Consider the following 27,900-nt stretch of genomic DNA (forward strand, 5'->3'; position numbering starts at 1 on the left):
AAGAATATAATTATATATTTAATACACTTTGCTTTTAACAGAAATTTTCAAAGTAAACACATCATAGACCTTATAACTTATTAAAGATTTATAGTGCTTACAAAGTTGATTCTAAAAATATACCTTATTTGGTCTAAATGAATAACATTATCTGGAAGACAGGATAATAAATTACAGCAATATGTTTATCACCACTATAGTCTTGAATGCATACATATATTCAATATAAAATGCTCTTAGGACTTTAACACTTTCAGCCTTAAAATGTAAAAAGCACATTCAAGTTTGGCATACAAGACTTCATTCAGTCTGACAGCATTGGTTTTAAAACCAAAAAACGAATACATAGTTAACATGTTAAGAGAACACAGGTACATAACATCCAAATACACATATACATTCTCTCTCTCACTCAATTCAGTACATACACACACAAACACACACAGAGTAAGCAGATTTCATTCGCCCTTGTGTATCTGATAATTGCCATCAATTTCAAAAATAAAAAGTGGGGAAAATTAATTAAAAATATGTTCAAACATATTTAAATTACTCTAGTTGTTTAAAAGATAAGCACAAAATTGTTATCAAGATCTCTAATGTGTGCACAATATGCCATCTCAATACATTCTTAAACTGGTTTGAACTACCCACTAATGGGCATAGGAATACATAAGAAATTATGTGCTCATCCATTCCCCAGATGGCAATCCTTTACAACCTGTCATATGAGGCAGCCCAACCAAAGTTATTTAATTTATGCAAACCAACAGATTTTACAATCTATTGAACAGAACTCAATAGAATTAGAAACTTCATCTAAATCTGTTTGGGAGTTTTTAGGTGTTCCTTGTGCAAAAGCCGCAGGTTTCTATATTGCAAATGACAGTTATGACTTAACACTTTGTAGCACTGAATTAGGTCTTTGTATTTCTAAAACTAAATTCCCCAGAGGTCCTTAGTTTTAATTATATATGTTTAGGTTTAGACTAAAAACAATTTAATGCTGATAGCCTTTCCCACTGATCACTTTTACCTCCAGTAAAATCTGTCGAAAGAAGAATTACTCTCTGAACTCTCTCCAGTAATGCAAGTTTGAAAAATGTTCTATGGAAGTTCATTTGTATCACATTTTAATTAAAACATCCAAAGTTCTCTGAAACAACATTAAAATACAGGATAGGGTAAAAGTAGGTTTACAGCTGCGAACATGTGAAACATAGTTGTTCTTGTATTATTTATTATTGTATTATTTTCTATATGAGCAACTGTAAACCTACTTTTGCCCCACCCTGTGGACACTAACTAGGGCATTCATACTCATACTGTTATGATTAGAAAAATAAATAGGCACAACAGTAAGCGAAGAGAATATACCAGCTTTCCAATTCCTTTTTTTCTTTTTTTGGCTTTCCTCTTATTTTATTACACTAAGTTTATAAATTGTTCAAAGCATTCTTATACTGACAGTAACAGAATATTTTGGCACATCAACATTGCGATACAACATATGGTATGTTTAAAAAATTAGTTAAGAATTTCATTTATTAATCTACATTTTTAATGTAGTGCATATATATTTTACAATTATTTAAGTCAAATACATAAAGGTTTGTAACTGATTTACAGATGAAGCAATCACAGATTGCAGTAATATATGCATATATGTGTGTGTGTGTGTGTGTGTGTGTGTGTGTGTATATATATATATATATATATATATATATATATATATATAAATCAAGGTAAAAACTGCATCCTGGCAATTTTAGAGTCCATAGTTTCATTGGTATATATCATTTACATGCCCTTTTCGACTTGTTTTTCTGTACAAAAAATACATTTCTGACTTCTTCATTCCTGATGAGATTTTTCTGCGATAACTTTACATTCATACTGTAAAATTGAAAAGGTTAAAAGGTTAACAAATAAGGGTTTATATTGAATAGCAATTTAAACTAAAAATTTTTAAAAATTAATATGTTATTAATCTATGCTCACTTTATTCCTCAAAGACTATCAGAGTTACACAACTATAAGGATTAAATGACAAATGTGATAGGGCAAAAAAAAAAAAATCACATTCTAGAAGTGAAAGTGCCATAGCCAAAAGCAGAAGATGAAGTTTCTGCATTACAAGCAAATAGTGACAGTTTATGATTCAGATGAGTCCTAGAATATGAAAGTAAGTTTCTTTGAGTGCTCAGTAAGGTTAATCAGTGAAGGAAAGGTTATGAACTTAAGGACAAGACTTATACAGTGAATTCAGATAATTTATTTTCAAATCACTTTACAATTTAAAGGAAAATATCTATTACATTAGCAAAAGTTTCTATCCAAAACAATATTTTAAAAGTAAAACTATAAAAATGTACACCCACAATTCAAAGGGAACAAGTATACTTAGAATAATTGGGTACTTGGATTATCAAAAAGAAAGCAACATACACTACCCAATTCCCCTACTCATTAAAATGGTAAAAGTCACAACACTTATTCTTGAAACTGATGTGGCCGCTGAATGTTACTCCCCAACCTTTGCCACTCACGATTGGGGTTGTAAATAATGTCCTTTCTTTTTCAACTAAAATAATGAAACATCTTGATTTGCTGGAGATAGTTCTAATTTATATTATTGTTGCAATGCCATTATTAATAGAGCCTCTTTTCACTTTTAAAATTGTCCCCTTTTGAGGAGTAGAAACCTATAAAATTAGTTTTAAAAAGAGGGGAAATAAATCATATCACCCTATTCATAACCCATTTTAGCTTTCCTTTCCAGTGGTTCCTTCAACTTTTAATACACTTGTGACTAAATTCTTCTAAATGGCTTATTTCAGTGGAATTGCAGAGAGAAATCAAAGAATGCTGGCTTCACAAATTGCTTTCCCTTAAAAAGTGACTATCATTTGGAGAAAACTTGTCTTACATCTTAATAAAAGTGATTAAATAAGCATTAGCTTACCATTGCCAGTTGTCGGCCAATGTTTCCCATTGTTATACCTCCAGCAAAAAATATACATGGTAACCAAGAACGAACATAAAGAAAATCTGGAGATGTATATCTAAAATAATAGAAATGTTTTTAACATTAATAAATGTATAATGACATTTATTAAAATAATTACAATAAAAATAAGTTACTTTTCAGATTAATCTGGCTAAACCAATTTTAACATCTCAATTCTGAATTCAGTTATCACTGATCTCTTTTACCAAACAAGCACCAAAAAGAATACTTACTGATAAACACCATTGTAGACTAGCAGTTGAGTGACCAATGTTGCCAAAAAAGCAATTCCTACTCCAAGGCCAAAACCAGTTCTAGATCTATCAAAAGTCCACCACAGTCCAATGGATAGTGCAGCCAATGTGAGAGATAACTGTATGTTGTTATCAAAGTCCACTTTCTGAGGTCAATGTTAAAGAGTCATCTTAAAATTTATAACCAATAATTTAACCCATTCATTTTTCAAAATAAGAGACGTTACTGTTAAAAGGAAATTAATTGCTTATTCTACAGTGCAGTCTTTTGATACAATGTCTGAGATTAGATGGGATTAAAATGGTCTCTGATATTTATTAAAGACACACAGAGGGCATAGCATTTCATTAACAGATCCTACCAACCTGTAATTCCTAAAACAAAACAAAAACACTCTATACACACTGCCAATTATAAGAGCAGACTCATTATTTGAGAACTGCTTTCTTTGCATGTGTTACCAGGAAGCCTGAGAACACAAGTTCTGCTAAAGAAACACGCTTTTGCTAAAAAGAAAACCAATATTACTTCTCAAACAGGCTGAGAATTAGTTGAGAAACATACAGGAATTTGAAAATAGAAGAGCTGACAGCTATTTAACAGGGTCTACATTCTCTATATGATTTACTGACAGACACATTTTATAATAACGCAGTTTGGAAACAAGAGTACCAAGGACACAGTATCCCTTTCTATTATGTCAACTGCTCTAGTTTTAATTTGTTGAGGATAAAGCCTTGAAGTGAACATTATCTTGCAACCTGTCAAATTAGTTTGGTGCCTGAGACATTCTGGTATAGGACAGTTTGCTCAAATGATGTTTTATTTCCATCACCTACTTAAGCACTATTTCACAAATGTATAGCCCTTTCCTATTCCAAAATCTCTGAGCAAAACGAAGCTTTACACATTCAGTTTTCTCATTTCTTTGCTAGAGGATTACACTAAAAGAATTAATTTCAAGTATCACTAAAGGGATGTTATCTATGTCCCAAAGCCCACATTGTGGTTTTATATCCAGCTCCCCAGCAGAAACTACGTACCTCACCAAACTAACTCATCAAGCTGCAACTACAGAGAAGAGAGTAGACTGAAAAAAAAAACAAAAACAAAAAAGAAAAAAAACAAAAACAGATAAGAAACCACTCCCTACTTCCTTTAACACTGTGTTGTTTACCAGCATTCTCCCTCCCCTACCCAACCAGCTAGTATCCTGAACACCCAGTGTGCTTACTTCTCAGCTATGGGCACTCCTCCAAGGTCATTCCCTGTTGAGGCTTGATTTATCAAAAAAACCTATAGTTTATGAGTATGCTTTCAGAAAAAGCTTTTCTTATTCTTTCACTCTGCAGGACAACACTCCAACCAACTGAACCACACTGGTCAGGGCCAACTTTTCTTATTCTTTTTTTTTTTTTTTTAGCTTTTCTTACTCTTTAACAGGCATTAATACCCAAAACTCCCCAAAGAGCTTGTAAACTCTAATTTCTCTACGCGATAAACAATCTTGTAAATGTGGAAGAAAAAGGGCCACATACTAAACCTGACCAACTCAGAGGAGGCCTGCATGGTAGCCTTACAAACTCAGAGACCGAAAGCAACCACAGAGGATGGTCTGAAATTAAAAACTTTTAACTAAAAGCAAGTCATAGTGGACAGTCACTGTCCTAGGCTAGAATATTCCCCAACAAAAGTCGATCTTGACCTCAACGAAGCATGTCAGTTGTCTTTTTGCATGTCAAATTTTCTTTTTCAGGACCCCTCAAAGCATAGGCACTGTACAAGGATAGACCACCGAGCCTCCTCATTGTTAATGTTATCATGTTAATTGTTAACTGATAACGATCCGCTACTCACCTGTGTAAAAGTATGTGTCTATCATGTTACCTTTTATTCAATCCCAGAGGTTTTCCCTGCTTTGCTTTCTCCCACCTCCCTAATCTATCATCAATAGATTTTATGTAACCCCCTTATGTCTTCTCCTTTGATTCTGATGTATAAAATAAGGTGCAAAAATGCCATTTTCCGGAGCACTTTTTCAATCTATTGAGGTTTTTTTCCCAGTGACTGTTGTCAGTTTGGCTCAAATAAACTCATAAAAATTCTTACAGGTTTGGACATTTCTTACGTTGACATAAAGAGTAGATTTTGACATTAACTGGGTACTATCTTTGCTAACTAAATTAACTTCATTAAGCGTCAATACAAAATAAGGAAGCTTCTAGGGTACACATACTAAACCTGACCAACTAGATGGTTAGTGGTTACTCCTCCTAACCACTAGTGGTTAGTCCTCCTAACCACTAGATTTGTTCACTATAAAATCCTAAATATCAAAGATTTCCCCAAACTAAACATATTAGGAAATTGTTTCATACAAAAGGAAATGGAAATAGGTAAAGGAAATGGAAATAGGTAAAATATCAATCTTAAAAATAGTACCATGTGATTTTATGAAGTCAAATTAACTGTATGTTACAAATTTGAAAACACTTTGGATATTGCATAAAGGATGTCCACCTAAGACCGTCACAGTTTAAGTATAAGACTGAAATACTTTAAGCATTTCCTGGAGATGAAAAAGAAAGACCAAAGCAAAGAATTTAGATATATAAACATTTTTAAATTCCAGAAAAAGGCTATTTAGGTTCCTCAACTTAAAAATAGCTAAAATGCCTTGGCTGGTGTGGCTCTGTGGATTGAGTGCTGGCCTGCAAACCAAAGGGTTACTGGTTTGATTCCCAGTCAGAGCACATGCCTGGGTTGCAGGCCAGGTGCCCAGTAGTGGGTATGCAAGAAGCAACCACACACTGAGGTTTCTCCCCTTCTCTTTCTCCCTCCCTTACCCTCTCTAAAAATAAATAAATAAAATATTTTTTAAATAGCTAAAATGTCTGAGAAAGAATGGTCTAATCTGCTAGATAGAGAAAATTTATACACTTGTGGGGCTCCTTGGTAGGACAGTGAACATTCCTAGATTGGAGTCAGGATCTCTGGGGTCTAGTCTCAGCTCTGGCACAGCCTTGCAGCACGAATGACATAGCAAAGTACCTAACCCCTCTAGCCTTTATTTGTCTTATCATCTTTATAAAGAACATATGGAAGTAGGTGATTTCTAAGTTTTCTTCTAGATATAATATTCTATGAGTCAATCTTTTTAAGTCCTCCTAACCACTAGATTTGTTCACTATAAAATCCTAAATATCAAAGATTTCCCCAAACTAAACATATTAGGAAATTGTTTCATACAAAAGGAAATGTAAAACCAACATAGTAACAGCCCCTGAGGGCCTTCCAAATCCACAGATATTCAAGGGCCACACACAATGGGAACAGAAAGAACAGATGTGTTCTCAGCATATAAGACCCTGCCTCTTCCCCAAGCTTCTTCAAAACATGTCAATACTTTCCGTAAAAGGCATAGCAATCGAATGGCCGCATGACTCACCCTATCTCCAATTGAATGCCAGCCCTAAGCCCAGTGCAGTTACATGAGGAAACATTGGGTAGCCCTGAGTCACACTTCCTGCTCTTCCCAATACCAAAGACTCCCACCACGTCTCTAAGCCACCCCTATAGAAAAGGGAAGATTGAATAGGCATTTCCCAAATCCTCTTCTACAAAGGAAAGCTGGGGGTGAGAGTGAAGAAAGTAATGAGGATGACAGAATTAAAACCTTATTAGAGCAAAAACTTTTGTTCTAAGGGTAGAAATTTTTTTTTTCTGAGAAGTAAAAAACAGAAGGGGAGAAGGAAAGTAGAGGTAGGCTACCTTGCCCTCCTAGCTATAAAAATGATCATTAATCACTAAATCAAACATGAGAATCCTTAAATGATCGAACTATAAAAATATGTACCTTAGAGAAAAAAGTTGTTTTTAACCAAGGTCTAAACTGGATATTTCTACTATGGCACCTTTAAGAACATTTATGTGGTTTGCTGGTGTTAATTAAAACCAACAAATGACAGTCTGTCGGGGTAGGGGGCAGGCAGTATTTATAGGTTCTTGAAATTAAAAACAAAAAACAAAAAAACAGCACATGAAGCCACCACATGTCCTTCGTGGCAAATATTAAATGAAGAGAGAGGAATGGAATCCTTTGAAAATTTACCTCTTTCAATGCTAGCGTTACAAAACCTGTATATAAGTAGTTTAGTGACCTAATTTAACAAAAACATGTGTTTTAAACATGCAAATTTTCTAAGTTATATTTGAAGAAATGAGATTCAAATGAAAGGCTAAACCCCACACAGTAGCAGCATCGTACAGATGCTATCGTGATGTTTCAACAATAGGACACAAATTCTTTTTATGACTAAGTGGGCATAATCACAATTTGACAACAGTTAAGTTGCAAGGAATCAGTTAACCTTTGGTTTTTTGGGAGCTGCTTTCTTATTATGCATTTCATTATAACAAAAGGATACAGCGCTGGCATGATTTATACCAACAAAGACAGCTACACACCGCATTACACTGGACCACTCTCTTTTAAATTTATGTGGTTCTCCTAGATGCTTGTCAATACAGGGGTATAATAACCCGATCGCAGCTGCAGATAAAAAGAGAAAAAAATTAAGTCATCTCCAATGTTATACTGTCAAAACTTAACGCTGAGTCACTACGATCACCATAACCATTTGAAAGATTCTTTTAAAAAACTCTTTAAATTACTTAATGACAACTGATATTTTAAACTTACCTTCCAAAAGGAATAAAATATGAGAACACTACTGATGAAAGTACTGTAAATGAGTACAACAGTATTCTAAATTATAAAAGGCACAACACTATTTCAGTCTATGATTCACAATTTAGCAGACTGGACTCAATGATTCATGCTACTTTTCTACTACCAATATCTCTGAGACCTGAAAAGCATCAAACCATTTGCCAGTTAAGCAATGTTCTAAGTATGTAACCATGAAATATTGTATTAAACGCCATCATCCTAAAGAAAAGCTAGGAGCTAAACACATACAATAAGTTCATCATACACACAATATGCAAATGGCTATGGCTATCCTGTTACATAGATCATCTTTGCCTCTTCATCATCTTGTCTCAGTCTCCTGCTTCTAGTGCCTTGATCTGACACTCCCTCCCACCCTGGCCCTATAATGGGCTAGGTCATACTGTCAAAGCAGAAAAACTTGCAACACAAATCTACACATAAGATTCAATCTACACATAGAAAAATATGGAGGAAACATGGTCTATATAAGAATTCTAAATTTTTGGTAAAAATTTAAATTCACTTAAAATATAAGATATTGTTTTAGTACATTTCTTACTTTTGGAAAGACCATCTTGACTGCTAATTGTGTAATTAACTATGAAAAAGTATATGCAAAATGTCTACAATTGAGACTCAAAATATTCTCACCCAGTTTATTCTTTTATTGTCATTCAAGTACAGTTGTCTCCATTTTCCTCCCATTACTCCCCCCGCCCCACCCATCCCTGCCTCGCACCCTCAGTCCTACCCCATTTGGCTTTGCCCATGTGTCCTTTATACATGTTCCTTGACGACCCTTCCTCTATTTTCCCCCAGTATCCTTCTCCTCCCTCCCCTCTGGTTACTATCAGTTTGTTCTTTATTTCAATGTTTCTGCTTCTATTTTGCTCACTTGTTTGTTTTGTTGATTAGGTTCCACTTACAGGTGAGATCATATGGTATTTGTCTTTCATTGCCTGACTTATTTCACTCAGCATAAAACTCTCCAGATCTATCCATGCGGTCGGGAAGGACAGGAGCTCCTTCTTTCTTTCTGCTGCAGGGCATCCCATTGTGTAAATGTACCATAATATTTTGACCCACTCATTTACTGATGCGCACTTAGGTTGCTTCCAACACTTGGCTACTATGAACATTGGTGTGCATAGGTTCTTTTGAATTGGTATTTCAGGATTCTTAGGGTATAATCCCAGCAGTGGAATTTTTGGGTCAAAAGGCAGTTCCATTTTAGCTTTCTGAGGAAATTCAATACTGTTTTCCACAGTGGCTGCAACAGTCTACATTCCCACCAACAGTGCACTAGGGTTCCCTTTTCTCTACAACCTCACCAGCACTTGTTGTTTGTTGATTTGTTTGTGATGGACATTCTGACCAGTGTGAAGTAGTATCTCATTGTGGTTTTAATTTACATCTCTCTGATGGCCATTGATGCTGGGCATCCTTTCATGTGTCTCTGGGCCCTCTGCATGTCCTCCTTGGAGAAGTGTCTTTTGAAATCCTTTGCCCATTTTTTACTTGGGTTGTTTATCTTCCTGGAGTGGACTCGTGTGAGTTCTTTATATATTTTGGAGATCAAACCCTTGTCCGAGTTATCATTTGCAAACATATTTTCCGATACAGTTGGTTCCCTTTTCATTTTACTGATGTTTTCTTTAGCCGTGCAGAAGCTTTTTATTTTGATAAAGTCCTATTTGTTTATTCTTTCTTTTATATCCCTTGCTCTAGGGAACATATCAGTCTCACCCAATTTTTAACTTAAATACTTGTCAATCCTCAACTTTTTATTCATCTGGTTGGAGAAGATTAAAAATGCTTAGTCATAAAAAATAAACTAATGAACCAGAACTTTCTTCACAAGTTATAAGGAAAATGTATTTTCACAGATTAAATTTAGCAAATCAAAGCTGCCTAGCTACTTCCTATTAATCTTCCTAAAAACAAAATGGTTATGCTCCCATAAGGAAACAAAGACACAACTGTCACATCAGTTGAAAAGCATGTCTAAAACATCCAATACTACCTATGACATATCACGAAACTATTGTACCAAACTCTATGTGCCTGAGGATCAGAAGCTTCTGCTTGGCTTGATACTGGGTAGCTATACCTCACAAATGATGCATTCCATCTTCAAGGAAAATGGAAATCAATATCAAAAATCACAGGCTAGCAGACCAATGGGGCAGCATGAAAAATAGGCTGTAGGACTGCCCTTCCATCTGGAGGTGAGATGCTGCAATGATGTATGCATTTTGTAATCCACAAAACACTTGAATATGCTCTTTTGAGTTAGGCTTTGGCTTTATATAGGTTCACGGACTATCAAGAGATTAACAACAAACTTCAGTAATGCAGAGCTCCAAAGACTACCAGTAAATTTAAAAGTCTTACATTACAACAGGTCCTTGAATAAGGTCACTTCATTCACTGCCATTTCATTACAACTCTGTAGGAACTTAAACTCTTGTTTATACCAATTAGCCTGTGAACTGGCTTTGTTATCTGTTATTTCAATTAAAACTACAGAACCTACTGAAGACTTTGAATGAGAATTTACTGCATATTCCTATTTGAAAAGCTATGCTCTAAAATCCTGTAAAATTAATTGACAGCATTTCCAAATTTCTACAAAATTAAAGTGGCAACAAGCATATCTAGAGCTGCAGTGTATCTAAATGAATATTACCTCTTTTTTTTTCTTACTGGGTCATAAAACTAACAGCTCATATGTCATTCCTCACTCTCATTCTTGCCCTCTCTCTCCTCCCTTTGTCTGCTGCTAAGTAAAACCAACTAAGATCAGGCATTCCAAGTCAATTTTCCTCAGCAGTTGACACCATAGGTAAAGAATTATCACATAGAGAGGACTGACATGTGTGCAAAGATATAAATAAGTAAAATTGACTATATTTTTATGCATTTGATATCTGACTCGAAAGTGAGAGACAACTGAGGAGAGAAAGCAAAAAACACAAAAGGAATTTAAACTGCCATGCTGCCAACCTTGGGATTTGCCAATAAAAATCAAATCCATTGAGTGCACAGTTCTCCAATGCTCACTGAGAGGGAGATTTCAAGGAAGCTTGTCACTTCCCATTAAATGTCTTCTCTCTTCCCTTTACATAAAAGCAAGGCAGAGTCTGATAGCAATATCTACAGCACAATGATGCTCTCCTATTTATGAGCTCAGCATAGGTATTTTGGTCTTCTTTTCCTCCTTCTCTACTTTCATATTTTAACAAAAAAGACTGTTATAAGCATGCCTGCATAAAATCATATGCAAACAAATCCTGGTTAGTTAGATGGTTCTCTGATGCAAAATCATATTTCTTAGGACACCCACATACCTTATTTTTTACGCTTTGTTTTACTGAGCTTTGCAGATATTGAGGGATTTTTACCAATTTAAGCAAAAAGATTACAACTCAGTGCAAGCTCAGACAATAGTTAGCATTTTTTAGCTGGTATTGTATTTTTTAATAAAGGTATGTACATTGTTTTTTTAGACATAGTGCTATTGCACACTTAACATACTAAAGTATAATGTAAACATAATTTCTATATGCACTAGGAAACCAAAATATTCATGTGACTCATTTTATTGCAATATTGCTTTATTGTAGTGGTCTGGAATCAAACCTACAATATCTCCCAAGTACACCTGTATATTTATTTTCCAGTGACTAGTGACAGGCTACTAAGGCTATAAGCAAGAAAAGTTTGTAAAACATCAATATGGTCATCTTTTTCATGGTAATGTGTTTAATGCAGTGATACACTAAAAGGAACAGTTAAATCAACCATTTTGTCAGGAAAAAAGGCTGAAAAAACAAAACCACTTAATGAGATGTACTTTCATGGAAAACTATGGAATATTATAGGATAGGCAATGTTTTCATTCAACAAATACTTAAGCTTCCAAAGTGACCACAGAAACAATTAAATAGAGTAATGTGTTAGGGGTAGCACTGACAGAGCCCAGTGAGGTCCCAGGCTCCTCCTGGCATGCTCTGAGAGGAGGAGAGGTGTCAGGAAAGCTTCACAGAAGAGGGGATACTTCAGGCAGGAGCATTCATCAGATAAGTGGTACAGAAAAGAGCTTTCTAAGCAGTATGGAACTTCCTCAGAAAACTAAAAACGGATCTGCCTTTTGACCCTGCGATTCCACTGCTGGGACTCTATCCTAAGAATACTAAAACACCAATTCAAAAGAACCTATGCATCCCAATGTTCATAGCAGCACAATTTACAATAGCTAGATGCTGGAAGCAACCAAGATGCCCATCAGTAAATGAATGGATCGAAAAACTATGGTACATTTACACAATGGAATTCTATGCAGTAGAAAGAAAGAAGGAGCTCCTACTCTTTGCAACAGCGTGGATGGAGCTGGAAAACATTATGCTAAGAGAAACAAGCCAGGCAGTGAAAGATAAATACCATATGATCTCACCTTTAACAGGAACCTAAACAACAAAACAAAGAAACAAGCAAAATATAACCAAAGACACTGAAATAGAGGTCAGACTGACAGTGCCCACAGAAGACAGTAGAGGGAATTTCAGGGGACAGTGGGAAGGGTTCACGGGAACAAACTTAAAGGACACATGGTCATAAACTAAGGGGAGAGTGGTAATGGGAGGGAAGTGGGTAGGGGTGGGGGGCCCTGGATTGGGAGTAAAAAAGAGAAAACTGTATTTGAACAATGATTAAAATAAAATTAAAAAAAAAAAAAAAGAAAGAGCTTTCTAACCAAAGTGAAACATTTGGGAACAGAAAATACCCAGTACTGCATAGACATTGTAAGCATTACGCAGAAAGGGAGCTCAGGATCCAGAAAGACTCTGAGGAAGATAAGAAAAGGCAAGAGCCAAATCACAGAGAATTTACCCTACAGATGTTGGGGAGCCAGGAAAATAACACTTGTACCAAATGGAAAGGAAACTGCTCTTACATGGAAGGCTGAGGGAGAGGACAAAATTAGAGGTAGAAAAAGAAAAAGCTGAAAATTCTAAGCAGAATGGCTGAGGGCCTGGCCCAAGAAAGAGATAGAGGAAAGATGTAAAACTTGGAAAATGGATGTGGGAGTTAGAGAGAGAGGAGTCTTGCAGGGCTCTCCAGAAACTGGGTAACTGACTACATGGCTAAGCAGGAAAGACTTGTTTTTTTCTTTTTAAATCAGATGTTGGTTTCATAGGTATGAGTACCATCTGGTAAAACTTATGATTTTTTAATCAATTTCTCTACTTATTTTGCACTACAATTACAGTTATCTTTTTCTTTCTATTTATTCTTCAGAAAGGTTCCTTTAGAGGCCCTCAATAATGTTGAAGAGGTTTCTAATGCCAATTCTAATTCACTGAACATAAAGAAATTAATCAACTTAAAACATTAGTCATTACTAAACTAAAAAGAGAGAACTAAGAAAAGGAAAATCATATCAAAAGCAATTTAACAAAGTTCTCTACTAGCTGTCTCTCCACAAGCACCCATAGCAAATTCCCCAGCCCTATGTGTTATACAGAAAGGCAGCAGATAATCAGGGGCCCTTCTGTTTACACATAGAAAGTGGTTATTGTAGAGACCCTCCAGGAGGTAGCTGCTCAGTCTATGAATATTAGTTGGACAGGAAAATCAAAGGACAATCACCAGTTTTTCTGATTTAAGATGGTAAAAGCCTAGAGAGTTTTGAAAATGTATACCAACACATATACAGAAAAAATATGCATGCTACATACACACAAACTTGTACACATTGTTTCTTACATCATTTATTTTTCCTTGATATTTTCCCTAAAATTGAGGATTGGGGGAGCAGCAATTATGCAAGAATTCATTTCCCATCCTTGGCAACTTCCACAAATCTGATATCTTCATCCTCATCTACTAAACAACATGAATTATCCAAAAAGAATCAGTAGCACAGGTAAATGAAATATAAATCTCCTAATGCCTCTTAATTTCTTTTGCCCAGGTGCATCACAGAATACACTGCTTTCAGAAGAAACAATTTAGCAAGAACTGCAAATTCCCAAATGAAAAGGTATGATGTTAAGTTTGCAAGTGTGAGAAACCTAGTAGCTGGGAAAAGGAAGGAAAACAGGGACGAAGTGAGTGACATTAATATTCAGAATTTTCCTTCCTAATCGTGAGTTTGTGGCAGAAGTGCCCACATCGCTCCATTCATATCTGCAGTGGAGGTACAATATAACCTTAGTTAAGTTCTCTTACCCCAGCCCAGGATGTGCAACCCATGTCAGTGCATTCCATCCAAGCCTCCCTCACACTTATTAGGCCACAGGTGTTAAAAAGATGCACCAGGAGTAGAGTAGCTCCCTCTTTCCCCTTCACCAGCATGGGACATTTGACCTAACCACACCATTCACTGCCTCTGGGACCCTGGATTCCTTAATATCCTCTCATCATTTTGGGACTTCTGGCCAAGATGGAGGCAGAGGTTAGATACGCTTCGCCTCCTCACGCAACCAAAAGGACAACAACATTTTTAAAAACAAAAACACAACTAGAACTGCTAGAAAATCAAACTGTATGGAAGTCCAACAACCAAGATGTTAAAGAAGAAACATTCATCCAGACGGGTACAAGGGGCAGACACAGGCAGCCAGGGTGGAGAGGACTCACAGCAAGGCAGTAACTAGAGGACAGGGCAGGCGAGGTGGCTCCTGGTGGAGCAGGTGGTTCCACATTTACATGCAGATAAATCGGAACAACTGGGGAGCCAGAGAGACCACACAACCCAGGGCTCAAGTGCAGGGAAATAAAGCCTCAAAACCTCTGAAAAACCTGTAGGAGTTTGGGGGGCCAAGAGAAACTCCCAGCCTGATAGGAGAGTTCTTTGGGGAGACTCACAGGGTCCTAGAACAAAACCACCCACCTGGGAATCAGCACCAAAAGAGCCCAATTTGCTTGTGGGTAGTAGAGGAAGTGACTGAAAGCCCGCAGAAAACTCAGCAAGTGGCACTGTCCCCTCTCAGACCCCTGCCCCACATATAGCACCATAACACAGTGACCTGGGTTGCCCTGCCCTGGTGAATACCTAAGGCTCTGCCTCTGACTACATAACAGGCATGCCGAGACAAAAAAATATGGTCCAAATGAAAGAACAGATCAAAGCTCCAGAAAAAATACAACTAAGCAATGAAGAGATAGCCAACCTATCAGATGTACAGCTCAAAACACTGGTAATCCCGATGCACACAGAAATGGTTGAGTATGGTTGCAAAACAGAGGAAAGCAAAGGCCATAAAAAGTGAATTAAAGGAAAATGCATAGGGAACCAACAGTGATGGGAAGGAAAGAGGGACTCATATCAACAATTTGGAGCAGAAGGAAGAAATAAACATTCAACCAGAACAGAATGAAAAAATAAGAATTCAAAAATATGAGGACAGGCTTAGGAACCTCCAGGAAAACTTTCAGTGTTCCAACATCTGAATCACAGGGATCCAGAAGGAAAAGAACAAGAGCAAATAACTGAAAACTTAATGAAGGAGAACTTCCCTAATCTGGCAAAGGAAATAGACTTCCAGGAAGTCCAGGAAGCTCAGAGAGTCCCAAAGAAGTTGGACCCATGGAAGCACACACCAAGACACATCGTAATTACATTGCCCAAGATGAAAGAGAAGGAGAGAATCTTAAAAGCAGCAAGAGAAAAGGAGACAGTTACCTACAAAGGAGTTCCCATAAGACTGTAAGCTGATTGCTCAAAAGAAACCTTATAGGCAAGAAGAGGCTGGAAAGAAGTATTCAAAGTCATGAAAGGCAAAGACCTACATCCAAGATTACTCTATCCAGCAAAGCTATCATTTAGAATGGAAGGGCAGATAAAATGCTTCTCAGATAAGGTCAAGTTAAAGGAGTTCATCATCACCAAGCTCTTACATGAAATGTTAAAGGGACTCATCTAACAAAAAGAAGAAGATCAAAAACACGAACATAAAATGACAAGAAACTCACAACTTTCAACAACTGAACCTAAAAAAAAAAAACAAAAACAAACTTAGCAAACAACTAGAATAGGAAAAGATTCACAGAAATAGAGATCAGATGGAGGATTTTCAGCGGGGCAGGGGGTGGGGAAGGTGGGAGAATGGGGGAAAAGGTACAGGGATAAGAAGCATGAACAGTAGCTACAAAATAGAAAGGGGAAGGTTAATAATAATATGGGAAATGGAGAAGTCAAATAATTTATATGTATGACCCATGGACATAAACAAAGGTGGGGAACTGATGGTGGGCAGGGGGTAAAGGGCAGGGGGGAATAAAGGGGAGAAAAAAATGGAACTGTAATAGCATAATCAATAAAATATATTAAAATTTAAAACAAACAAAAAAAAATCCTCTCATCATTTCAGGTTCCTCATCCCTCCAAAACAGGCATGGTGCCATACTTCTGACTCCCAAAGTTGCCCTGAAGATCTTTGGGGTTAAAGGATGTGGCCTAGCACATGAGTAGACATTCAGTAAGTAATTATTTCCCTCCTCTGACTTTCCATTTGTCTATTCTTAAAAGACATGTTCTTCCAAGTCACCAAAAGTTTTTATTGGTAGCCAGACAGCAGTTATACTGCAGTAGAAAATAAAGAAAGAACTAGAAGAAGTTGTTGGGAAAACTTTTCCTCTTTCCAAATTAAAATGAAAGAAAGGAAAGTACATGCTACAACAGAGAATGACAAATTATCATTTATGCTGTCTTGTCTTTGGACTATTTTACCTATTCTCTCAGAGAATAATAACCCTGTGGAAGCTAAGAATCATCACCTTTATAACTTTTCTTTTGATATGAATATTATAAATAGTGAGACATCAACATATAAACTACACTGAAATCTTACCATGACAACACCCATCCAAGCAATGGAATTATGTAATTATCTGGTAGGTTTTAGGAGGTTCAATACATCTCACAACTAACTCCTTACCCTTTGACCTCCAGCTTTAGGATGTAAGTCAAGAAGGATCTACATTATAGTGTAAATTATTTGTGTATATTAAGTAGGAGACACCAAATAGAAATTCAAATGAGCAATTTTCTCCCTCATCAGAACTCCCTCCTACCACACAAGCATGACTTCCATTACCTTATTGTATAGAATATCATTAATCTATTGGTCTCAGTCACTAGAAAAAGCTACAGAGCTACTCATTACGAAAGATCAGCATCATCAATAGGGCTTCTGAAATGCACAGCTTTATCCACTACATACTGTCCACCAAAAAAAGGATCCCAAGTATAAGATTATAATGATTTTAAGCAAAGAGAATTTACCTAATTGATCTCTTTAAGCATTCATTATTTGTAAGGTACATTTAAAAACATGATGCCAAAGAAAGAAACATACAAAACCTGAAAAATAACTCGAAGCTGTACACTTGAACAAACTATTCTGGCTTTCAAATTTTTATTTACTTCAAGAAGACCATAATACACCCTTAAAACCAAACCCTTCAAACCAAACAGTGGTGATCATCAACATAACTTAAAATAAGACTTACGTGCGATGGGTTGAAGATAGAACAAAATTAAGAGGTTGAAAGCACCATCCCTAAGGGAATCAGGTTTTTAGAATTATATTTTTTAAAGTCATAGGTCAGACAGAAATCAGACACAAAAGAGTACATACTCCATGATTCCATTCATATTATATTTTATAACAGGCAAAAATACACTAGTCATAGAAAAATCAGTGGAAGCCTAAAGCTGGGGGTGGGAAGTAGACTATAAGAGGGCACAAGTGAATCTGAGGGTAATGGAAATGTCCCATCATTGGATTGTGGTGGTAGCTACATGACTATATGCATTTGCTCTAACTCATCAAACTGTTCATTTAAAACAGGTACATTGATTACATTTAAATTATACCTCAATAAAGTTGATTTTTAAATGAAGTGTTGCTCTGACAACATCCACACTCACCCCATTTTCTTTCTAAGCATTACAGAAATAACCTACACATACCTGAGGCTGTGCCACAGCATGGTGGTACCCACCATGCTGAAGAAAAGATGCTTGCAATCACATCAGGTGGAAAAAGCGTCACATTTCTCTGAATCTGAAGTAAATTTAACACTAATGCCAGAAATACTCCAATAAAAAAAAGCACTACTCCTCGAATCATCAAATTTACACTACGGCTAGTCACAGATGAGATATAGGGGCCACATTTTTTGGGCCCAGGTGACTCTGTCTCTCCTTCCGCCATGGTTTCATAGGTTCAGTAAGCTGGGGGAAAAAAAGGCTTCCCAGCTGAAAAGGTAAGTGTCTGTGAATCAGAGTAGATTGGCGTTTCAATAGTACCACATCTTGTCCTAAAAATAGGACCTACCAGAAATCCTGCAAGAGATAAGAAAAAAAAAATCAATGTGGGTCTAATACGGAATAAATGATTATATAATTTTCCTGATTTCAATACTAATTAATTTAAAAGAACAAATAATGAATTAACAATCATATAGTTATTTAAATTAGTTACTAAATAAAACAATTTAAACCTCTCTGAGGTTTAAAACAATTTCTATATGAATGCTGTAATTCTTTTTAAAATGTAACACTTAACATTGAGTACAACAGAATAAGTAACTTAAGAGACAAAAGCAAGAATAATAGTAAGAACAGCTTCCCCCACCTGAGAGAAAAGTAGAACAAGTTATATGAGACACTTCCATTAGAATCTGAAAGATCAAAATTCAGATTTCTGTTACTCATACCTAAATCTTTACACTTCACAGAAATTTATACTTTACAGAAAATTAACACATTCTGATTGAAAATGCTTAATTGTTCACAATAAATTGTGACTTGCTCATGAGGATAACCTTTAGTGGGGGACAAAATGATGTGTTTTTGTGGCGGATACCAGCCAGCAGTATCCATCTCTGCTGCAGATGCTCATCGAAACACGAGAAAAACATACACAGAGACCTCCAGGTCCTGTGGGGAAATAGGGACAGAACAGCCACTCTCTCTAGTGGAGATCGCCCCGTGTCCATTCCCAAGCAGATTTTTATTAAGAATACAGATTTAGTTTGTGGATTCACAGCCTGACAGAAAAGATCAAAAGAAGTAGGTGACTTACAAAGGTGCAGACAGAACCCCCACTGTGATTCTGGGCAGAGTTTGGGGTTTTATCACTACAGGATCTAAAAGGCTAGTCTCGTTTCCTGCTTGTGCCTTCATATTCTAATTTAATAACATCCTCCAACAAACAGATCTCACAGGATCTTGCATATTCTATGTCCCAGGCCTGATTACCTCAGGGGTCCGCCGTCTCTGGTCTGGGCTGCACTGCCCCTGTTATTTCCACAGGCCTGAGTCAACAAAGGAGACAAAGGCAGCCAGGAGACTTGGATTTCTCACTTCTAAGAACAAGGACTCAGGTTTTGACAGAGCCGAGGGGGCAGGAGTTGATGTCAATCACCCCTTCATTTCCACAGCCCCGAGTCTCTTCCCAGAGGCCTCCTCGTGATCATGCCTGTCTTAGATGATTCCCTTATGGGGAAATCTTACCCATCTCTCCTTAGTGGCTCCTGGTCCGGAGGTCTCTCACTCAGCCTAAGTCACGGGGGGTTACAGCTTCTTGAGACCAGGCAGGACGGTCCCCAACGTGTTTTAGTATTTAATGCATATATATTTGAAATTCTGTACAAAGTGTCTTACCAAACATAAACCACTACCCAGTCACCTACACAAATATCAAGCATAGAAACCAGATCTGACCTGGTCTCTCCACATCCACAGCTGTGTCCCACCCCAGCCTTGACTCAATCCACCCTTATTATAATCATGGGCGCTTTTATGAGAAAGCTGGAGTAGGAAGCAGAAGAAAGAAAGCTAAGGAAATGAAGAATAACCTAGATTCTAACGAAGAAGCTAGATTCTAACAAATTTTATCCACATAGATCCTGATTTCTAAAAGCTAGAATTTTGCTAGTATAATCAATGTAGGTATTTGTTCACTCCTCTAACCAAAGTAATCTTTCTTTTTTGTTTAAGACAACATTTGAGGCTTTCTATGAGCTATTCAAAGCATTTGACATATGGTCACTCATAGAACTCTCACAATAATTCTAAAAGGTAAGTGAGATTATTATGTTCATTTTATAGGTGAGACAAGAAAGCCAAAAAAGTTAAGTCATTTAACCAAGTTTACATCCCTAATAAGAGGCTGAGCTGGAAACCAAACCAATGCCATCTCACTCCAAAGCCCTCATTCTAATCATGAAATTCCTCCCAAAGTGTGTTTTCTATAAATATTATCATTTTTAATGGGAAAATACTAATTACACTATTTTTGTAACTTATTTTTATCCCACCCCAAAATAACATATCTTGGATATCATCACAAGTCAGCACATATATGATGTTTCCCTTGAATCTCAAAGCAGTTTATTTAAACGGTTAGGATGGTACTTCTAATAGCTATCTTATGATAATATGTATAGTGTTTTATGAATTATTAACTTTTTATATAGGTCCTATTCACTATTAAGTCACCACTGTGCCTATGTATCCAGAAAGGTACTGGCCTAGACCACAGTGTGAGTTCTATATATTCACATTCGTTTAAAGAAATTGGGTTAATTCTTTCTGAATCAAATTCCCTGGGCTAAACAGGCCTTTGGGAAAGTAAACTGAGCACTTGATCATCATTTAAAATACTGTATATTGCCATGTATAATGCACACTTTTTGACCAAATTTTTAAGGGAAAAATAAGGATGCTCATTCTACATGGGTAGTACTGATTTGTGTACATTATAGATGTGCAGTGCTAAAACCATGGGTACATATTATATATAGGACCACATTATACATGGGAAAGCACAGTGCATTTCCTCTTGAGTTTCCAAGTTTCAAATTATCTTACAAATGAACTTTGGAACAAAACTCGTGTGTGAATTGGCAGGAAGGGGTACTGCCTTTAGAAATAATCAGTATGAAAATATCTGTCAAGTACTAGCAATTTTCAGAGCCTATCAGTTTCATATGATAAAAACAAACAGCACACTTTTTTACTAAGCCTCTGCTACACCCGAAGCTCCGTATTCAACAATCAAGGGAGGAATTCTGTCCTCAAGCCAGCCCTCACAAACCTACTTAGTCTATAGCATAACTAAGCTCTCAGCAGGTGTGTCCAATCTGTAGCCTGCAGGCTGCATGAGGCTAAGGGTGGCTATAAATGTGGCCCAACACAAGACTGTAAATTTACTTAAAACATTGTAAGACTTTTGTGTGATTATGTGTCACAGTGTATTTAATGTGTGGCCCAGGACAACTCTTCTTCTAGTGTGGCCTAGAAACACCAAAAGGTTGGACACCTCTGCACAGCTTAGGAAACTAGAGAAAATGGTACACATTACAGCTGATTCATGGGAAAATAGATTGAACACCGTTTGAAAACGCCCAGAAAACACCTCCTCCTGACCTGATCTCACAGACCATTCCTTGCTGTAAGTATGCAGCATGTCAGCAAGTCATGTGTTCTAGTCACTTAAGCAAGCTATTCAGTAGCTACAGAAATCTTCTTCATCTTCATTATCATCATCATCATCATCTCTATTGATGTAGCACCCATTTACAGAGGGCCTAGTCCATGCCAGACATACAGTAACTCTAATCTTCAAAATAACCCTAAACATAAGTATTATCACCCCCATTTTATAAATGAAGATATTAAGTCAAAGAGATTTAGCAACTTGCTTATTGTCACATGATATGCAATATTAGAACTGAGATTCTTCCTTACATTTGACTGATTCCAAAGCCCTTTCTCTCCCCTCTAACCTTTGAGTCTCACTCCAGCCTAACTTCTCAGGCACCTGGGTCTATAGAAGAGGATTTGGTTACTGAAAAGATGGATATGAAGCAGGGTAGTAAGAAGCTAGGAAAATTCCTTGGCCATTGAAATGAGGAAACTGAAATAGAAGCTGGTTCTTTTTTTTTTTAAGATTTAAAAAAAATTAGAAAGATTTTATCTACTTATTTTTAGAGAGGGGGAAGGGGTGGGGGGAGAAACATCAGTGTGTGGTTGCCTCTCACACACCTCTGACCCCTAGCCTGCAACCGAGGCATGCACCCTGATTGGGAATCAAACCAGCAACCCTTTGGTTCGTAGGCTGATGCTCAATCCACTGAGCCACACCAGCCAGGGCAGAAGCTGATTCAAGCTGGCCACATCCAAAACCCTTACCCACCTGCCTCCTCCTCCCTTGCAGGACCACTCCCTTAAGCTTTAAGTCCACAGGACAAGGGGGTTCTGAGAAGCATCAAATAATCTTAGGAACAAAGCCTTGAGTCTGTTGACCAAAACTCTGTCTCTGTGGCCACAGCTGTATTTCAGCTCCAGGCCCAGAAAAGCAACAAAAGCAGATGAAGCAACGCCATGGATGACATCAGGACCAGATGCAATGACTAATGAAACCTACCCCAGAACTAACCAATCAGTAGAGACCATGATCCTGAAAGAACACACCTAGAAAGTTGATGAATGTTCTATTGAGGTCTTCCCCTGATACCTCCCCTAAAATTCCCACCTTTAGAAAGCAGATAAAAACCCCTAAGACAAAGAACCCAGTGTATGCTCTCTCTCTGGTGCAAGTCCATGCCTCCCCTCCACCACTTTCTTCCCTCAGGCATGTGTACCTTTGCTTTCTTTCTTCTAAGCTCCAAGGGCTCTTCTTTTGCCTCTGTAACTTGTTTCCTGAGTTCACACAGCCCAGCTGGCTCACTTCTTCTACCTCTGTGACTTTCTAAATAATCATCTTGCACTAGAGTTCTTGGTTCTGAATTCTTTCTTTGCTGAACTCATGAACCAAGGTCTAACACTGCTGCTAACAGGTAGATATTAGAAAACAATCTCAACTATAATACATTCTCAAGGTACTAATGCCAGTATAAGTAGGCGACTATATAGTAACACAAACACAATGAATGTACAAACATCCTGAAATTTTCTTTCAGTCTGCAGGCCAGCACTCAGTCCACTCTGAGCCACACCAGCCAGGGCAAAATTATCTTTAAATGTACTAAATCAAGGAATAAAAAAAATGTTTTAAAGAAAAAAAAAAACCTTATTGCCAACTTTACAGGCTGCATTAGACCAACAATAGACTCTTTACTTTCCAAACTTCGAGGAAACACAGCAAAACCCCTTTTTTGCTGTTAAAACTAGTTCACCCTTGTACAACATGGGTTGGGGGTGCTGTACTTGCAGTTGAAAGCCTGTGTATAATTTCTGACTCTCCAAAAACCTTAACTACAGTTGACTCTCAGTATCCACAAGGGATTAGTTCTAGGACTGCCCACAGATACCAAAATCCACAGATGTTCACGCTCCTTATATAATATGGCATACGGCAATGAATACAGTCAGTTCTCACATCTGTGGATTCCCAACTAAGGATTGGAAATACTGTTTTCAATACAGGGTTGATTGAATCTGTGGATGCAAAACCCACAGTACCAAGGGCCAAATGAATTTTACTGGGGTGGGGGGGAATCTGTATATGAATGGGCTCATGCAGTTCAAACCCATCTTGTTCAAGGATGAACTGTATATACATTTTAAGTTACCCAAACTGCTCTAGTAAATCATTTGTTCATGCAGTTATTTCAGTTGTGGTAGACCCCATCTCACAATCACTCACCAGTGGCTGTCAAAAGGCTTTGTAATTTGGGGCTGGATGATTCCTTGTTGTGTGGAACCTCCCTAAACATTGCAAAACACTGGGCATCCCTGGCTTGTGCCCACCAGATGCCACTACATGCCTCTTTCCCAATTTGAGACGATTAAAAATGTCCCCGCAGATTTCCAAATGCCCCCAGAGATACAATACTCTCCACTGAGAGCCACTAATTTCTAGACACTCTTTCCTTATTCTATTTCAAGGCTGCTAGAGACTTTCTAAACTGTTTACGTTATTCTACCACAGCTGTTTATTCAACCTTTCCTAGTAGTGCTTGTTTACAGTTTCCTCCTTCACCCTAAAAGTTTTCTTTAAAAATAGCATGATATTTCTTTGATGTTAATTTGAATGAGTTTTTTAAAGATCTTTGAAAAGTCTAAAAACCTAATTTTCTGACTATATAATTACTGTAGACAAAAATAAAAGTTAAATGCTTTAGAATCATAGTATCCTAAAATTTAAGCAATGACAGTGAAATGGGTGATCATCCATTCTAAGGGGTATGTGAGCCTAATGCAGAACAAAAACAAACAAAAAAGTTGTGCATATATGCATTGTTCTGGGAAGAGAGTTCTGCAGGGTATAACAAGTACCAACAAATCCACAATCCCAAAGAAGTTAAGAACCAGTGATCTGACTGTTCTCTCATTTTGCTCGTGATGCAAATGAGACTCAATGTGGTCATGTGCAATGACAAGATCAAGACTGTGTTCTACTGGATCTCACTACCACAGACATGTAAATTGAATTCTTGGAAATGGCCATACTCATCAAAGGGATAAGAAATTCCACTAGACCATTCATTCTCTACTGTGGAACAATTAAGTTACTGGAAAATAATATTGTTTATAATATTAGTCACACACTAGGGGAGTGGGTTATTTTACTTTGTTGTTCCTTGTACTCTTTATTTATTACTATAATTTTGTGAATATACATACTTAAAATTTAGCTAAACAGTAGATTTTGTTAAATAATGATACAGTCTTGGCTCTCTGGAACTTAACTTCAAATCTTCAGATAAGGGACTATTATACGGCTTCTTTGAGCCAGTTGCCTACCACTGGTACTAACCATTGTGATAGGAAAGGGACTGGTTGGCTTAGTTAGGAGCAGGTGAACATCCCTAACACAAAATTCTCTAGAAAAATATTCAGTCATATTATAATTATAGGATGTGGATTTTTTTGGTAAATATATGTAATGTAAATTACCATAGTTTTTTTGTGATGAAGGCTTGCGGGGTGGAGACTGGGTGGAAGGGGACAAAGTGGGGGAAAATTGGGGACAGCTGTAATAACATTAATGATAAAAAAAAGGGAGTGGATTATTCTAAAGTGAAAGCTCTTAGAATAAGTATTCCCTAATTTGTTTGTTTTAAAGTTTGTTTTTCTGATTATGTGTTGAAATTATTTTCTTTAAACAAAGCACACATATAGCTTTAAATATTACCTATATCAATAATAAATTTGATTCTCCAAAATTAAAAAATAACTATTTGAAAAATTTTCATTACTCTAGAAACACTTTGCTGATCAGGAAAGAAGTCTCTGGTATAAAGATACCCTTTAGAGGATAATATCTCAATAGATCCTCAACAATAATCTTGGTAAGTGGGCAGGTGTTTTTAATCCTCACTTTATAAAATAAAATAGGTTAAGTAACTTTCTGAGATCATAAAACTGTTACCAGCTAGTACCAGTATTAGCCTCAAGCATTCTGGTTCCATGTCCGGAGCACTTCCTTGCCTCCATCTACAAACACCACACAAAAACAATTTAAGTGCTACACAAGAAACAGTTTTTAAAGTCATGTGGCTAAAGAACTGCTAATACCAAAATAAGCTTTTTTTTTTTCAACTGACAAAGAAAAACTTCCAGAGGGTATGAAAAATTCTACCTTGGGCCCTGATCTACAATTTTTTTTATTTTAATTGTTGTTCAAGTACAGTTTTCTGTCCTTTACTCCCATCCCAGCCCACCCCTCACCACCTCCCTCCCATTTTCACTCCCCCTTGTATTTGGCCATGTCTTTTATACTTGTTCCTGTAAACCCTTACCCTTTTCCCCTGAAATTCCCTCCCCTCTCCCCTCTGTTCACTCACCTACAATTTTCATAATGTACATTACTGAACAAAAAGAAAAACAGTTCAAATAGTTTGGATAGATAAGTAACAAATAATCAAAACTGGAAAGACATTATTCCAGGTACATGGTTACCTGTTAGTGGACTGATATTAATTACTTCTAAATAAACGAGCATTACAAGTGATTCTGAACTTTGTGAATGAAAATCAAAATTGACATTTGCCACTAAAACAATTTCAGGCAACAAGCTACTGAAAACAAACACACAAACAAAATCTCCTAGTGACCTTATGAACCAGTTGCATCTAATAATTGCAACAACCCCTAAAATCAAACAAGATCATTCACTATACAATAATTAGTAGTCACAGAAGTATGTTTGCTCCCTCGGATTATCCTGTCTGTTCAGGTGCTTAGGTCACAAAGGCTACTCAATAGTTAAATTAAATTACTACCTCACATCTTTTTCATCATATGTCTCTTAATTAGAATGGCATTCTCAAAATAGAATAAGCATTAGCATTAGGAAAAACACACTTAAATCAATAAAAAAAATTAACTCTTCTTAAATAAAAGCACACACATGTGAATCATAGGCTACACACACTAAAAACTTCCAGGAAGAAAAATGTTTGCCTTGAAGACACTGAAACTCACCTTTCCTCTCCACATTAAAATCCAGACACAGAAACCATTAACCAAGCAGCATTCACATTCCATTACTGCTTTTAAATGTCAAATTTCACTCTAAAAATGTTCCTACACTGTTTGGGAGTAATTTTCTGATAACAATGAAAACAAGCTGTCTTTAAACTTCTGAGTTACATTTTATTCTTTCCTTTTCAGCCCATCATATGTAAAAGCAACAGTTGTCAGTTTAAAAAGAATCAATCTCTTTCCCAAATGTACCCAATTCACAGCTTGGTCACTTTATATCAATATCTACTGAAAACTCTAACAAAACACAGTGCTGGACAAAATGTCCAGAGAAAGAATGACGGTGGAAAGTAGAAGGACAATATGGTTATTATTTTTTTTCCTGTGGGAACCCTATTAGTGTCAGCATCTTCTTTGTTTTCACAAAGTGGCTTATACCAAGTCCAAACCCAAAGGTTGGGAAACACTAACTACTGCTTGGCTGCCTTCATTCTTCCTGCATCCAGGATTGGAGTGTGCCTTTCCTGCAATCCTCAGCTCCACTGCAATACTGATCCGGGTCATTTCCAGTGACCCAGCTGTCAAGTCTATCAATTCCTTCTTAAAGCATTTCTTCATCAATCCTACCAAATAGTAAGCTCTTCATTGTATATTTTCAGATCTAGCTAACACTTTAATAACTTTTTTTCCAACACTAACTGCGCACTGGTACTTGTCACTTTTAGCACCCTCTCCCCGTCCCCCCATCATCCACACTGCCTTCCTTTACCAGACAGCTATTTTCCATTGACCAACTCTAGAATAGCGCAGTGAGAGTTATCACCAACCAACTTCTGGGTCTTGGCGAGAATTCTCTTTGGCATACCCATACCTTCTCCAAAAGTTTCCAATTCCAATCCTAAATGCCAAAGCCCCACTCCTCAACCCAATGTCAACATTGCCGTCCTGTAGATTCCAAACTTACTGCAATATCTACCTTTTTGGATCCACCATTCTCCCTGGCTACAAGCCTCCAAAGTCCTAACAGCTCTATGCTGGACAGCTTGCCGACCTTCTCCACCCCCATCAGATATCCAGGGTCGCCCTTCCCGCCATCCCCCAGCCTTCTTTCCTCTACGACACTCTTACACTGTCTGGGGAGCCTCGACCACTCCAATTACCTCTCCCCAACCCCGTTGTCCCCTTGAACCTCGCCGACCAGTCTCCAGGTGAGTGAACTCCTCGGCCTTCAGGCCCCATCTGTAGTCCTGGCTCCCCGCCCTTGGCAGTAGAGTTCCTAGAATGCAAAATCACCAGCAGTTCCTCTTCGCACAGGCCACCCACTTCCTCGGGCCACTTCCCTCAGGATCAAATCACTGGCGCTTCGCAGGAAGACCCCAACTCACCCCCGCCTCCGCCATCTTCTGGGACCAGTCCCAACCCCCTCCGCCTCTTCCTTTTCTCCTCCCA

The 27,900-nt window shown here is 37.3% G+C and overlaps 1 protein-coding gene across 6 annotated transcripts; it reads right to left on the minus strand.

Annotated features, from left to right (window-relative positions):
- On the minus strand, nucleotides 1-27,884 carry INSIG2 (insulin induced gene 2). 6 transcript variants are annotated; one of them, XM_045826192.1, is made up of 7 exons: nucleotides 27,612-27,884; nucleotides 18,650-18,695; nucleotides 18,350-18,357; nucleotides 7,693-7,817; nucleotides 3,244-3,410; nucleotides 2,966-3,065; nucleotides 1-1,896 (listed from the first exon to the last, which is right to left on the minus strand). In XM_045826192.1, the coding sequence occupies exons 1-7, from the start codon at nucleotides 27,688-27,690 to the stop codon at nucleotides 1,855-1,857; spliced, it is 567 nt and encodes a 188-aa protein (XP_045682148.1). In that variant the 5' UTR covers nucleotides 27,691-27,884; the 3' UTR covers nucleotides 1-1,854. The 6 variants fall into 6 exon arrangements, with proteins under 6 accessions (XP_045682148.1, XP_045682147.1, XP_045682150.1 ...); XM_045826191.1 differs by lacking the exon at nucleotides 18,650-18,695 and having other exon boundaries at nucleotides 17,983-18,357; nucleotides 27,612-27,880; XM_045826194.1 differs by lacking the exon at nucleotides 18,650-18,695 and having other exon boundaries at nucleotides 27,745-27,867.
- Nucleotides 27,885-27,900: the final 16 nt, after the last annotated feature.

The sequence above is a fragment of the Phyllostomus hastatus genome, unplaced genomic scaffold (genome assembly GCF_019186645.2).
Source record: "Phyllostomus hastatus isolate PE091 unplaced genomic scaffold, TTU_PhHast_1.1 phas_scaffold_60, whole genome shotgun sequence".
In the NCBI taxonomy this organism is placed as follows: domain Eukaryota; kingdom Metazoa; phylum Chordata; class Mammalia; order Chiroptera; family Phyllostomidae; genus Phyllostomus; species Phyllostomus hastatus.

Bases quoted from the DNA above. Each gene is read 5' to 3' on its own strand.
- INSIG2 (XM_045826191.1), bottom strand. From the start codon at position 18,226: ATGGCGGAAGGAGAGACAGAGTCACCTGGGCCCAAAAAATGTGGCCCC. The intron at 3,066-3,243 runs GTAAGTATTCTT...CTATTATTTTAG, and splicing joins GTCTACAATGGTGTTTATCA to ATATACATCTCCAGATTTTC. The intron at 1,897-2,965 runs GTAAGCTAATGC...TCAATTTTACAG, and splicing joins TTGGCCGACAACTGGCAATG to TATGAATGTAAAGTTATCGC.